Here is a 15,352-nt window from a genome sequence, read left to right on the forward strand (position 1 = left end):
ATACGCTTTTGCTCAGTATATAAACGTGGTAAGAATGAAACCCAAGCAAACAGTAAATTTAAATACCAGATACATTTTGTATTTATAGATGAGGAAGAAAGAAAGACTGATTTTATTTCAATACTAAGCACAATTATGAGATACTGCTAAAAAGTATTTAACAAATACATACAGCTTTTATGAATAGGAAATATTTCCTCTCAAAACTGGGTCTAAGGCATCAGGAACAGCTCCCTCTTCAACAGTGTTCACAATGGACGTTGAAAACAGTATTCCCACTGCTCTACTGGTTGAACTAGCTACTTGAACTAAACATCTGTTGCAACAAAAGTGCTGGGCATCCACTTAGACACAGTGTTCTACTACCATGGGGTTCACCTCTTGTCAAAAGATTAATTTGGTTTTGGAGAATAGTGCATAAAGACAAAAGAAAGATATGCTTAGCTGCTATATTATTTCAGCAGAAAGGTGTCTTCTTCCAAAGAGGAAGCATTGAAAAACACCCGAGATGATCTGATGAAGTAATTCACATAATCATGACCGACAGACCATCTGTTAAGACTTGTAGAAAAACAGCAGAAGAATTAGACTTGATTTCACACACAGCTTGAAAAGGTCAACTCACAGAAGCTGGACTGCTTAGAAACATATCAGGGAAGTCAAACGTAGTCAGATGAAAATAGTTTTCAACGACCAACATCATTTATAAGTAGCTCCTGTGGATCAATTCAGTAAACTTGTTGCAAAATTGAGATTCAACCCCAGCACATTTCTAGGAAAGTCACTGGGCAAAAGTGAAAGTGAAGGATTTTTTTCATTTCCCACGCAATCCCTCCCTTCTAGATCACACACTGGGTTATTTTTGTACTGAACTTTAAAAGGAAGCAAGTTATAATAAAAGTGCCTGCTGTGAAATTTATACACAAAGTAAAAATAAAACTAACATAACTAAAAATACTACGGTGTGCAGGCCAGAAAGAACATTTAAGGAAAGGGGAAGAAAAAGATCAGTGGAACTGCTGGTTGTGGAGGGCATCAACAAAGCACAACAGGCTAGTACATGCAAATGCATCAGACTACACCTAATATCCTCCCTCACAGGCTCTTTTACACTGCACTGAGAGGGAAGTTGTAAGACTCGACTATCAGGCAAAATACACACAAATTTGGTTACACCATGTCTGGACCTGCACGGAGCCTGCATTAGGCCTCCCAGTGCTCCCAGTTCTGATGTAAGCATGAACAAGGTCAGCTTGCACACCTGTAGGCCCACAGAAATATTCATCCATCTACTGGATGGCCCACCCATATACCATTAAGAACTTAGCTCACTACAAATTTGGATTTTTGTAGGTAACTTGCTAATACCCCAAGTCATAATTTTCCTAATGCAGTCTCCATTACCAGCATTTTTCAGATGCTGAGCTCTGCCTTCCTAGGACAGTAAAAAAGCTCATGGAAAAAAGAAATATTAGAAATTATAGGTTCAACTCCATGTCAGGCGAGCCTAATTTATTTAGGCCATTATTTAAGGTAGTTGTGATTCTCAGGGAGAACAGCACGGGCAGTACAGGTCACATGAGGCAAAACATTGGGATATGCTGCTCAGTATGACTTTTAAGCACACAGAAGATTAGCTCGCTCTCTCCAAGAGAGCAGGTAAATGGGTATTACATGCTCAACACATCCTCTACAAATAAAAATGTTCCAGGAAATCTCATTGCCAATAAAGTTTTATGACGATGCCATTGTCATATCAATTAACTATGTAATTTTTATGCAGTAAATAAATGAAAATCTCAGGGACAATTCATCAAAATCCTACCCCTTCACATGTGATTCACCAATCAAAGGCAAAAAGCCGCTATCAGTCTATGCCTGGAAATGTAACAATCTGAATCCACGGGTCTAACAGGACGAGTTAACACATTTACATGTTTTGCTGAAACAAAAGCTTCAAGGTCATCACAATGAAAAAGTTTGACATATGTATATAGTTCTTCAAAGTGTATGGTTGTGAGACCTTCTTCAGCTAAAATTTCGATACGTGGGCTGAATGCTGTCTTTGATCAATTTAACCATTCCCTCTCTAAAGTGTATCTCGATAGCTGCTGAATTAATCTCTCACATTTACCTTTTTTATTTGGGTTTTTTCCACTCATTTTTTCCACCTGAGAAATGGCTTCTTCCCAGCAGCTGTTGCTTGCCTGGATATGAGGCTGAATAAACTTTAGTTTTTGCTCCAGAACCTGATGGGCTTCTGTTGTCAACTCAGGTGTCTCCTTAGTGCTAACAAGTTTTTCAAGTTCATCCTCAAGAATTATTACCCTAAGTGACGAGGAGATGAACAGAAATAAGTAACAATAAATATTTGACTTTACCATTCTTTCAAGTATTTTATTTCCTGTTATTTTCTTCAAATTTTAAGAATCTAACTCGGCCAACTCCTCAAAAATGCTCCCCAAAAGAAGATTCTTTTCTACACATCAAGATACATTGCTCACCCGCATTCATTATAGTAATCCTTACATGTAAGATTAAAGGAGTAGGACAGTTTCAAATATTTCACCAAGGCAGTGACGAATTTTTAAAAATATTCACTAGGTAGATACTACAAGCTGAACTTTCTTATAAAGCATTTGGTATGTTGCAAAATCAATGAAAGAGAAGGATGTTTTCAGATTTTTTGAAGGGAGCAACAACTCACCCCATACTGTGTGAAGAGATGCCTATGGCTGCAACCACTATACGCATCTGCCTTTTTGTTTTTAACCTGGGATACAAGCTGACAACCCAAAGAACTCAAGTCTGAAGCCTTCTTCCTACAGGCATATTCCCTTAATTCATGTGTAAACTTACTCATTGAGCAGCGCCTTGAGATGAAGCTGCAAGCTGCGTACAGCTGTCTGAAGACTGTTCAGCTCTCTTGACTTCTGCTTTGTTCTGGCTGGCCGTTCAAAACCCGACTGATGCTGAGTTTCAAAGTACCGATAAAACTCATAGCTTCGCTTAAGCTCCTCTAAGCAGGCAGCATGTGTATGAGGTAGGCCTTGCGTTACATCAGACAAGATATGATGAGGCAGCCGCTCCGGGGAGACCAAGGGCTTGGGGGACGCGTTGGCTGGAGAGAGGAGCAGCACCAGCCTCCTGAAGAATTCTGAGCTCTGCCCTACCCAGAGCTGAAAGAGGACCTGCAAAACAGGGTAGGGTTAAGCTCTGTGCACCTGGGAAGACAGCCAGCCTCCAAAGTAAATGTACAGATACACCATGGGAAAACATTCCTCGGCCAGCAACAGGAACTTTGTGAAAATCTGCTGAATGTTTTTGAAGGGTATCCCAGACCACGTGAGGTTCAGATCTTGTGAGCCTTAGGTGACTGTTAATTCTTTGATGAAGGATATTATATGCAATTATGCTCAGAAGGTTGTGAGAGGCCTAAAAACTCATATTCTCATCAGGCAGTTTCATTATTTGCTATAATGTCCATGTACCCTACAGCTCATAAAGGGCTGCCAAAATTCCAGTGGCAGCAAAGACATTTTTTCCTTTAAAATGCCAAGCTATCATTTCTACGATCTACTAACTACTGTGCTGCCCCACACCCAACCTTGAAACACGAGTCTAATTGCAGTGTACTTCAACGAACGACATTCTACATCTGCAGAAAGCTGAGCTTCTAACTTAATTTTGATTTCAGCCAAAGTGAGAAATTTCACCAATACCACTAAGGAGGGAAAGGCTTGTAAGAAATGAATCGATTCATAATGTTATATACAAAAGAGGTCAGTCCACCTGGGAGCAAGGAAACCCACAATTACACTTTCTTGAGAACTTCCACTCCCAATGAAATTAACTGTTTTCTTAGTTTAGAGAAGACTGTTGGCTCAGTAGACCATGACAGAACAGTAGCATCCTATATCTCTAAAATGAAAAGGAAAGGTTATGACACTTTTCTCTGTAATACTGGCCCTTATTAAATGGGATCAACTGTAGGTGACTATGAGGTGTAGCCTGAAATCTGTTCTCAAGCATTCCAGACTGAGGAAGACAAAGCGATCACTCATCAGGCTTTTTTCCACCCCCCTCAGCTACAGAATAGGACTAACAATTTACTTGTTCTGAGATTTTGGATCTAGGGATTTGAAATAATATATCTACATCTTTGTACTCGTACTACTATGGACAAGTAGCAGTTTTTTTCTAATGTGCAAACAATCAAGAGCAAAACATTCAGAACAGTAACATAAAAAATTAAATGCCTTCAGATAGATGTGGTCTGATATACCCCAAGGGTATATCAAAAATACTTGGATGCAAGCTTGTAAAATATTCCAAAAGAAAAAAAAATTCTCAGTTTACAAAAGATGGTTATAAGACGAACGAACACAGAATGATATGAAATTAATTTTGCGCACACATGCAAGACTGTGATTTGGCTAGGTGCTAAAATAAAAAGCAAACAAATGGGCAGCAATCACCTAAGTGCCCCTGAAGGTGTGGTGCCCTGGACAGAAAGTCAAGAGCTCATGCTATAATAAGCACAAAAGACGACCAATCCCTTCCACCAGACATAAGGCAAAAGCAGTGAAAAAGCAGCACACGAAAGTAGTGGACTTCAGGAATCGATAATCCAAAACCTACCTGAAAAAAGGCACAACAATGAGATAAAAGGAAATTCCAAATGTATTTAGGGTTGCAAATAGGTTGCACTGCCAATGACTTTTGATGATTTTTACTGACACTTAAACTTCACCCAAAACATCCAACTGGTTCTCCTCAGCTTGAATCGGTCTTTTTTCTTAAGCCAAAAAAATTTCACTCTTTAAGTTTGTTTAGTTCAAGGACAAGGTAGCCAAAAGACACAGGCTACATTTGTCATATGGCCTAGACATGTGCTTGAATGAAAATTAAAATATTAGCCAAATCTGGATGCATGTCTGTATTTTACCTGCATTTTAATATAAGACAGGTTCTCTCAAATAAAAAAAAAAAAGTAATGAAGAGGACTGCACATAAACCCAAGGTTCACTACACAAATATGTCACAAGGTTATCCAGGTATATCTATATGTTAATTTAGCTTGGTTCACCACACCCAGCCTACATCACTGTCTGCTATGAGTTAACGTAAACTGAGATTTGCTAGTTGTGAGCTTAACTGTACCCAGAAAGCATCCCAAACAGCTTAACTAAAACAGATTTCAGTTAAATGACTGCAAATTGCAGGTAAAGAAAGACTTAGCTTACAAGCTTGGGCACCTCTGAGTAGCTTCTTGTGCTTAAAAAGAAGTGGGTAAATAAGTAGGCTTGCATGGTTGCAATTAGAACTTCAGCTAATGAGAAGGCAATAAAAAATCCCAAAAGTTTACATCTGATGTAGCTCTTAGCTTACAACTAATTAGACAAAGCCCCAAAGCTTAGCAATCACTATTACTGGTAACATTTACTGTCAGAACAAAAGAAGTCAGGGTCTAAGAATTAAGTGAATAAAATGCAACAAGAGCCAAGCCCACAGAAACACAGAATTCACATAATAATGGAATTTTCCATTAAAAAAAAAATGTTAAAAGGGAACTGCTTCAGCAGAGAACCACTAGAACGTAGAAGGCTTGCATTCAAATTAGATGATCTTTCCAATTGCAAACATTGACTTATGCAAATTAAAAATACCTAACATCTGAAAACAAAATAGATAAAAAGGCCATTATATGGTTGTCATTCTGTTCAGTTAAATGTTTTTCAAAGATCAAAGAACCACACTGGCTCACGGCAGCAGGGGTCCAAGCTCATGATTTCTACCCCTCAGTGTAACTAAATGCAGCTATTCCCTTCGGCGATTACAACTAATTTATATCTTCTGATGTCTCTCTTTTTATTCAAGTCAAGGGATTAGCTAGAAAAGATGTAAGTACAAATCTGGAAATCATTTTATTCAGCTGGGGTCAAGTGAAATCAGAGAGCAAAAAATCAGTTTTAAGAAGGGGATTGATCAAGCTGATTATAAAACACTGAGTCATATTTTCATGATTTGCAGGAAAAAAACCCCAATGTATTGTGCAACTTCTCTTCAAGTGCATGCAAAAAGAAATCACCTAAATGCCAATAAACGTAGAAACACATGGTATGAGACTGATTGCATCTCCCGCTCCGTTGACCATGTTACTACAGGCTAGTACGTACAAGCCACGGGGCTTCCTGACAACTGAAAGAGATTTTCCCCAGGAGCCTGCGTGGTTGCATGTGTCCTTCCAGATGTTACCTTGAGCGCGGGCAAGCTGAAGCCATCGGTTAGGTTGTGTGCCTCCTCCTCAGAGACCTGCTCTTCGCTCAGTCCCAGGCCCAGCTCCTTAAAGGGGACTACACAGATGTAGCTGGTCACGTTGTCACTCTCCGAGTTCAGAGGGTAGGTTTAGCTGGAGTTAAGGTGGTTAACAAAGCAACTTTTGCATTCAACACACAGCAAGGGAAAAAACCGCCCGTAATACGGTTGCCTTTTTCCAGCAGTTTGTACAAAAAGCGTATACATTCCACCCAAATCCACCTGAATCCTGTTAATTGAACATTTTGCAACCCTTATTCAGAGCACAAGTTTTAAAGGTTCTTAGAAGGGTGAGAGATAAGGCATTGACAAAACACCCACATCTAAATACAAACACATAAAAAGAAACAAAACAGACTGATGAAAAAATCCCTGCATCCCTTTCAAGTGAGGAAAATATCTTTAAATATTAAGTTTCTGAGAAGAGGCTTGTGTCAATCTTAAACCAGAACTCATATATTTAAGAGAGCAAAGTGGAGAACGACTGTGCAATTTGAAGTTTCAAAGGTAGCCTACGTTACAGATGAAACTCGGGATGATGGAAATTCCCTGCGAGTTCTGTCTGTGGAGGGACCGCTCAGAGACCTCTACGATAACTGCTCTGACATTTCAGATAGCACCGTGAAGAACAGGAGCTCCCCAACTGTCATACTGTTAACTTTATTGAGTACATCGCTGTAAAGCCACTGTGATCTTGGCAGGAACAGCAGCGAATTTTTATCTATCAACACTATTCAGCACCTTTAAATTCTGAGTAGGAAAATGTACGCTTCCAGTCCTCAAAAATGCTTAAAAAGTAGGAAGCAAGCACAATGTAACCGATACCAGAAGACAGATAAAAAGAATTCACAGACTAGGCAGCATTTATTTTAAAATTGCACTAATTTTAGGCTAACCTCATGCTGGGGAAGAGGGAAGAGGAACAGTTCAAGATTTCTGCACACTTTGGGTAGATACCCAGTCAAAATACTCAAATGTGCTTTAAAACAGAAACTTACAACTTATGGTCATAAGCACATTTGTTCCACAGAAATATATATATATATAAATATTTGTAAAGCATCCATGAAAATAAGGCCTTAATTAAAACTGTGGGGTTTTTCATTTATATTTTGATTTACAAACTGAATGCTCTCATCTCTCAGGGCACATAAAGCTGATTAGAAGCACTTGTCTCTTGTCCAACTAACATGTTTTCTGGGGAAGCTACAAGTTCCACCCGCTTTTACTCCCAAATTTTCCACGTGCTAAATTCTCAGAGGATTGAACTTGTAAAAGTGATTTGCTCAAGAAAATTTTTACCACTTGAGTAGAAGAACATTGCATTAAAAAATAATATTCTGTGTCCCAAGAAACAGCAATGCAAATTGTCCAGGCTCTAAACAAACAAATACATTCATAGAATCATAGAATGCTTTGGGTTGGAAGGGACCCATAGAGGTCATCCAGTCCAACTCCCCTGCAGTGAGCAGGGACACCTTTAACCAGATCAGGTTGCTCAGAGCCCCATCTGACCTGGCCTTGAATGTTTCCAGGGATGGGGCCTCCACTACCTCTCTGGGCAACCCGTTCCGGTGTTTCACCACCCTCATTGTAAAGAATTTCTTCCTTATATCCAGTCTAAACCTACCTTGCTTCAGTTTAAAACCATTACCCCTTGTCCTGTCACAGCTGTCCCTACTAAAAAGATTTTCCCCATCTTTCCTATAGGCCCCCTTTAAGTACTGGAAGGCCGCAATCAGGTCTCCCCGCAGCCTTCTCTTCTCCGGGCTGAACAAGCCCAACTCCCTCAGCCTGTCCTTGCAAGAGGTGCTCCAGCCCTTGGGTCATTTTTGTAGCCCTCCTTTGGACCAACAGGTCCATGTCCTTCTTGTGCTGAGGGCTCCAGAGCTGGACGCAGTACTCCAGGTGAGGTCTTACCTCAGCAGAGTAGAGCAGAGTAGAGGGGCAGAATCACCTCCCTCAACCTGCTAATTCCTCTCTAATTTCTCCTGAAGTCCAGGAAGAAAGAAGCCTATTAAGTGTTCAGACAAAAACCTGCAATGCAAATTAATTAGGAATAGAATATTATTGTTGCCACCAGCAGCTGCCTCACATAAACGGTGTCTATCCTAAGTTAACCTGACAGCATGCCCAGCAGATGGAGCACGTGGAATGACGATGGTAACTCCACCAGAGGTTGAAAAGTCAGGTCAAAACCCGTCAGGACCAGTTACCTTGGAGACTAATTATGTTCCTTGTTAATCTTTTCCCGCAACAAGACAGTGCCAACAGCTTGAACACCATAAAAAGCAGTTTGGACACATGTGAATTTCTAAGTCATGCTAAAAAAAATTCCAGGCAACATCTCAAACGAGTGGTTTGCCCAAAGGAGACACTTGCCGATACTATGTCTCAGCTAGGGATTTCCAGTGGACTCCCACACCTCCTGCCTTGCCCTTCCACTCCCATTCTATGTGATGGATGAAAGCAGAGAATTGATCCCATGCCCCTGTTAGCGTCTGAAGGACTAAAACTTTAGAAAGTTTAAACACATACTCACAAACATATACATTTACACAAACACACTTCCTTCAAGCGCTTTACTCTAAAACGCAAGTATTTTTAGTGCTAATGCTTTCTACTAAAGGCAAAATACAGTCACTAACCTTACGTTAGTGAAATTTTTCTGTCTTTGTGAAAATATTTCATTCATCTGTTTCACTTACCTTCCTTATTAGCTTGGAAGGAGAGAAGACAAAGCTACTTAATAATGAACTCAAATCCAGAACAAAATATCTCTACAGTGAACATCTAGCCTCTGTCAGGAGGCCAGTCTTACCGACAGAAAAGCAAGAACACTAATGTACCCCTGTATGCAACAATTTAATATTCATACTTTGCTCTTCAGAAGCACATTCCCATCAAAAGATCTAATGGGAGAGCCTCACAATATCCCAAGCAATCTAAGCTGCTCTTTTATACAATTCTCACCTGCTCACCAGGCGGGAAGGGATGAGCTAAGCATGTGCTGAACTGGCTGGGCAAGAAAGAAACATCGCACTGAGAAATGCCCAAGGATCTTTACTCAGATCTTCCAGCATTAGATTTCTCATTTAGGCTTTTATGACCCAAAGGGGATACTACTTTTTGTTTAGCTTACTGTTTTCTTGTGTGAGCTTTCTCTTTCCCAAGTTAAAAAGTACATGTTTTTCTAATGTTTCATGATGCAATAACTAAATTTTTACAGAGGAGAAGGAGCAATTTATTATCAGATTTACTTGAGGAAATTTGCAAGTTTCCCTGAGCTCAGTGCATCTCAAAGACACAGAATGCATTTTATATCCATTCCACCTTAATGGGTTAAGACATCATTCAGTTTAAAATACTGTTATCCAATGTCTGGTTTTATAACACTATTTATGCCTTGCTCTCACCTTACACTTACAACAAAATTAAATTTTTTTCAGTTTCTGTGGTCCAACCTCCAGGCCCCACCAGCAATGTAGTTCAATGGAAATGGAGTCACACCATCTTGCATCAGCTGAGGATGAGACTGTTAACATCATCCAGCAACATTTCTTCCACCCAGCCTGCATATAATTAAATCAGTGAATGAACCATAGATTCCCATGACACAGAACCCACAAGGCTCTTCAGTATAAAAACACTAAGCAACTAGCATGCCGACTGAAGTATCGCCTGAGTTATTACACAATTCAGTATAGTGCAGAGATTTCTTGAACTAGTAGTGGCTGGTCTGCAAAACATCCTGTAAATACTTAAGCCAAAATGCCTAATTTCTAGTTTAATCTTTCAGCCATTGTATCCTGCTATACTCTTATCTTCCAGATTAAAGGAGAAACACTCTTCTCTTTTCTCCCTTCTGACTTTTTCTTCTATGATTTTGAGCAATGTACCCTTGCCGATATGGACAAATCAGAGTAAGAACGGCACAAGAAAATGCTGAATTGTTTCTTCAAGTACCCAACTGTCCCTTCACATAAAATGTAAGAAATATATGACTTTCTATCTCATTAAATTACTGGTCCACCAAGTTTGATACAAACGCCTGCTATAAGGCAAAAATATATTTTTTTTTATTATTATTTTATATGGGAACAAATTTTAATGAGGACAGTATGGATTTATTCTATTCACTGAAGACACCTGTCTAGCTAAAAGGGGGCACACTAGCCACAAGCAAATATTGCTAAACTTCTAGTTTTACTGAAGCAAGTAATGATACCGTATCAAGCAATTTGTATTGCCGTGAATAAAACTGTGAATTAAGATTTTTAATTCTCCATAACAGGTTCATCAGATCTCACTCTAACATATTTGAGATAGACATTAATGTAAAAGCCTAATTTGCTGCAGATATTTTGGTAGGAGAAATAATATTGATGGCTATAAAATCTACACTTAATGGATTAGCATAGATCAATATATCCCTTAGCATTTAAGATGGTTTTACTAATTTTTTTTTTACTTGGTCACTCATTTGTGTCTGCAGTTAGGATTAATACTTAGATTAGCCAGTTCTTAAGACTCAGCCCAACAGTTACCAGCTCAGCCCCTCAAGTGTATTTTCTTCCTTGTCTCTCTTGTAGTTATAAGACAAAGCAAGTGGCTTCAGTTCAAAGCAGTTTCCCTTCAGCTTCCAATAGGATTAGTCTTACTGATTCAAAGTATGAATTTGATACTTATCTCAGAAATAATCAAGTACATTAAAGCATATGTTTAGCAACCTACTTAAGATTACTAACAAAAAAAATCTCTCAAGGCAGTGTAAAATAAAGCAACAATAAGCTCTGCAGTTTGCTTTTGTTGACAAAATGAGATACAAATCTATAAATGTTTTTAAGATCAAACAGTTCTTTGTTTTGCTGTATAGTTTTAAAGGCCTAGAGTTAAAACAATGTAAGTATGAAAATTCATAGTAGAATTTAGCTCAAACATAAGTCCGTACAACATCATTCACTGAAGTGACTTTTTCTGGGAGAAAAATAACGCATTGAAATAGATTTTGCTTATTTCTGAACACTTCGTTGACTTAACATCACATACATGCAACCTGTCTTAGAAAACAGTTCTGTAAGAGGCTGTTCACCTGATTTTGTTAAACACTTATAAATACATATTTTCATAGTAGAGAAAATGATCAGTCCTTATTAAGCCATAAATGAGTACACTGATCTTGATGCAAATTATTTTTGAAAGGGATATTCTGACACAGTAAGCTTGAAAAATAATTCAGTTACAGATATTTCGAATAAGTTCTGAACACAGAAGAAAGTTTTAAATGAAAGCTTAAATCAAAGTATACCTTTTACTATATTAGTAAATTTAATACCGTTTTCTACAATACGTTAGCCATTGTATCTAATAATAGACATGTCTCAGTTCAAGACATGTTTACCATAGCCTTAAGGCAGCAATTATCTTCACTGCATTATAAACTTCAATCTCAGATTTCCAGGTTTATTACAAGAACAGAAGGATGAGGGAAAACAGGACATACTTCCCATTATCATCCTTCTGTAGGCCTGTGTACCACTCAGAAGGCCTAGTCACAGACTAGGACTTTATTTTGATAACTGGACATCACACTGAAAGGATCTCTGGAGTCAAAGGCTCACCACTGTTGTTGAATGACAAGTATCATCCCCACGTTGCAGTATCAACTGAATACCATCAACCAAGGAAAACAAACTGCAACATGGAAGTTTATTTCCCGTTTATACATGCACATAAATGTTTCCATAAAATGCACACTGCATGCTTCAAAGCAGTGCCTGTCCTGTGTATTTGTTCACACTCTTAAGAAATTACTACTTTCTTATTCTTTAAAGAGAAAAATCGCCCTAAAGATTTAGGCGTTCCAGTTTTTCACTTGCCTAAATACAGAGATACATCTGCTCTGCAACAAAAATAAAAAGCAATAGCCAGTAAAACAAAAACTTTATTTAAAAAGTATTATGACTAACCAGGGAAAATAGCTTTTGGGGTTTTTTTATGTAATTTTGTAACATTAATCCAAATTTTAAATATTTGGAATGTTTCTCTAATATCTTTTTCTCTAATAAAAGCATTTTGTTTTGCTGTTGCCTGTGTAAATCACTAATAGTGCTACTGCATTCATGTATCTCACGATGCTCCAAAAAAGGAAATTTCAAATAGCAATTCATTAATTCATTCTCAAATAACCTAGAGGAGTTAAAGTCAAGAATATCTTCTGATTTTGTGCAAAGCAGAACTTACTAAAAAGAACAGTAGAAGTCAGAACTGGGATCTCATTTCCAGACTTTGGATGGAAGATCCTTTCCTTTAATTTATCGACATTCCTCTCCTTCAATTTATCACCTCACTCCTTTATTTAATCTCTCCAGTTTTTCTTTCTCCTTGCTGTAGGCCAGATTTGTGCTAACAATCTGATGATGGACAAGGGCATTAAAGTTGTCACAAGTGGCAGCTGTGAATGCTTTCAACATGAAGGAATCTTTGGCTTCTCCAGCTTAAGAGTATTATTTAATTGCACAAGGCACTGGAATCTATTTGAAAGATGCTCCTTGCCATCAATACCCATGTGATACACGTAACATTTTCAGGCATTTGCGATACACAGGGAAAAATTCAAATTAAGGCAACTTGGAACAGCCTTAAAGCTGCTCTTAATTACCCAGGTAAGGAGGAGGAATCCTTTACTCTCCTGCCTTACATTTAAATTCCTTACTTTCAGTTTTCATGCACTGCAGAATAGGTCGAGCCTGCATCTCAGCTCACATCCTACCACTGTTTTTGCTACTATGTTCTGCACAAATATAATGCTCTCTTTCCATTTGTCAAGAACCTATCTACATACACGCAACTTCAATAAATTTTTGGCCATTTGTTTCTGCTGGCCCTTACTACTGTGATATCGGCATGATAATTTGGCATAATGGAACTTGATCTTAAAAATTTTTCAAAGACGGATATAAATGTCAAATTATCCAAAGTAAACCAAACGTTCTTCTCTCATGTTCCTTAATTTAAAAGCCATTCCTTAGGTTTAGTAGTTACAAAGGTAGTGGGCAGTCTAATACACATCAATATTCCTTGAACAAGTAGCTTCCCCAGCCACAGCAACGATCTACACACCTATCATAACCACTGCTGGACTGACTTTCTTCGTGCTGGAGGATATTTGGGAAGGCCATGTTAACCGATCCCATCTTCAGATGTCTCTTCCCATGTTCTTAGAAGTGATTCTTGATTATTTCCAATGTAGGTGTCAGTTGCTCTTTTCAACATGTTTCACGCAGACAGAGTATTATTCTTTTTTTCTTTACATAGCAAATACATTTATTCCTCAGAGCCAAGAGTGAAGTCTTGAGCCCAGAATGAGGATGCCTATCCCTACACAAGTTATTATTTTGCATAGAAATACTTGTTTCCTTCAAAGTTACTGCATGCACTTGTACCTTTGTGTATGCCTCTGTGCATGTACACGTTATCACTCAATATATCCATCCATTTGTCAGGCAAGATATATTAGCCAAATATCATGTTCCAGGAAGACAAAACAAGTAATTTGTCATGTCAGATTTTCAACAGTCGCATTACCACCAGCTTTTGTTTCCCTGCATGTGTTTTTTCAGGTCAGGAATGTATCTGTTTTATTTTTTGCTATAATACAGGGTGAAGACATTGTTATTTCCTATATAGTACAGTAAGTACAATAAACATAGAAAAAACCCTTGAAATGCTAGTGCCATTAAGGAAAGTATACAATTCACAGAAGAAATACAGATGACACTTCACAAGATGGGATCTGAACAAAGTGTTCTGCTTTGATTCAGAGTAGCAACTCCTCTCTTAAATGTGCCTTTTGGCTAATTAATGTATTAAGAGTTTCACCCAGCTTGTCTGAAACAGGAAATCAACTCACCTTTGAAACACAGCGATGACGAGTGAAAGGCCATATTGTTCAGAGAAGAGGGTATTTTGGTGCAAGGGAAAAAGATGACTAAGAGGAATAATAAAACAAAACCCTGAAGGACTCTGAAACACATTATCAGTACTTACACCAAAGGCATGGGTGTCAGTAACTGGGACGATGTTTTCAGCACACAGAATCTTATCTCACACTGCACAGTACATAAAAAGACAAAAATTTTAAGAATGTTCCAAACCAAGCATAAGCCCCAATTTACTACGATACCTTTCCTTTCTCTTGTTTAGATATGTAATTAGATATTGTATGTTTCTAGACGTACTAACACTAAACATTGGCACAATTACAGGTGGGTAACACAGAATACCTGAACTTGTGGGTTTTTACAAAAAGGATATTTTTTCAGCATGTATAGAGTAGCCAGTCTTGAAGCTCGAAAGTTGGCTCTGACAGATCGATAAACAGCTTTCCGGAGACCAATAAGATGCTGACTAGGATGCTGTCCAGCTTTATTAAATGGGCAAGCGGCACTGACCCTGTCAAGCAAACTTGAAAAGTAAAATGTGATACAACTGTACAGATGTCCTAAAGTATTTTTAAAAGACAGTACATCAGTTTTCTTATTCCATTACTTAGAAAACTTTTCCAAACCACTCAGTAACTATGAGAGAAAAAATAAATAAATCTATCAATCAATGATATATTTAATCAAAATTTCAGACAAGCACCCGGGATTCCTCAGTAGTCAGCCTGACTCTATTGTCACCTGAGCCATGGCAAAGCTCCTGTTTTCTCCAAAGTTTTCCGAAATGATACACCAAGGGTAGACAGGCCATAACGTTGTATCTGATACAAAACTGTCACAAGCACACTGTAAGCTTTGGAAGTTTTAACACACAGAGATTTGACATATACCTCTTCATATACAAATTTGTTCTTTAAGTAATTTTTGCAGAAAAAACATGCTACTACATATTGTTTTTAATGCAAAACACTACATTCTTTCAACCTTCTCCATGCAGAATCCTCTCTAGGTCAACAGAAGTATTATCTGAGCGGTGACACAGATTTTATCATCATGCAATGAATGACAGCTGTGTTTGTGGGAGTCTGACA

The 15,352-nt window shown here is 38.3% G+C and overlaps 1 protein-coding gene across 3 annotated transcripts in view; it reads right to left on the minus strand.

Annotated features, from left to right (window-relative positions):
* VEZT (vezatin, adherens junctions transmembrane protein) overlaps window positions 1-15,352 on the minus strand; it is a 56,890-nt gene that overhangs the window by 12,773 nt on the left and 28,765 nt on the right. For 2 of the 3 annotated variants that reach the window (XM_035901051.1, XM_035901054.1), the window contains exons 6-9: window positions 14,635-14,784; window positions 6,259-6,406; window positions 2,860-3,191; window positions 2,135-2,328 (exon numbers count right to left, since the gene is read on the minus strand). In XM_035901051.1, the coding sequence (XP_035756944.1) occupies window positions 2,135-2,328; window positions 2,860-3,191; window positions 6,259-6,406; window positions 14,635-14,784 (824 nt within the window). The remainder of the gene's footprint in view (window positions 1-2,134; window positions 2,329-2,859; window positions 3,192-6,258; window positions 6,407-14,634; window positions 14,785-15,352) is intronic. The other variant, XM_035901052.1, reaches the window with a different exon arrangement.

The sequence above is a fragment of the Egretta garzetta genome, unplaced genomic scaffold, assembly GCF_000687185.1.
Source record: "Egretta garzetta isolate BGI_Z169 unplaced genomic scaffold, ASM68718v1 scaffold38, whole genome shotgun sequence".
In the NCBI taxonomy this organism is placed as follows: domain Eukaryota; kingdom Metazoa; phylum Chordata; class Aves; order Pelecaniformes; family Ardeidae; genus Egretta; species Egretta garzetta.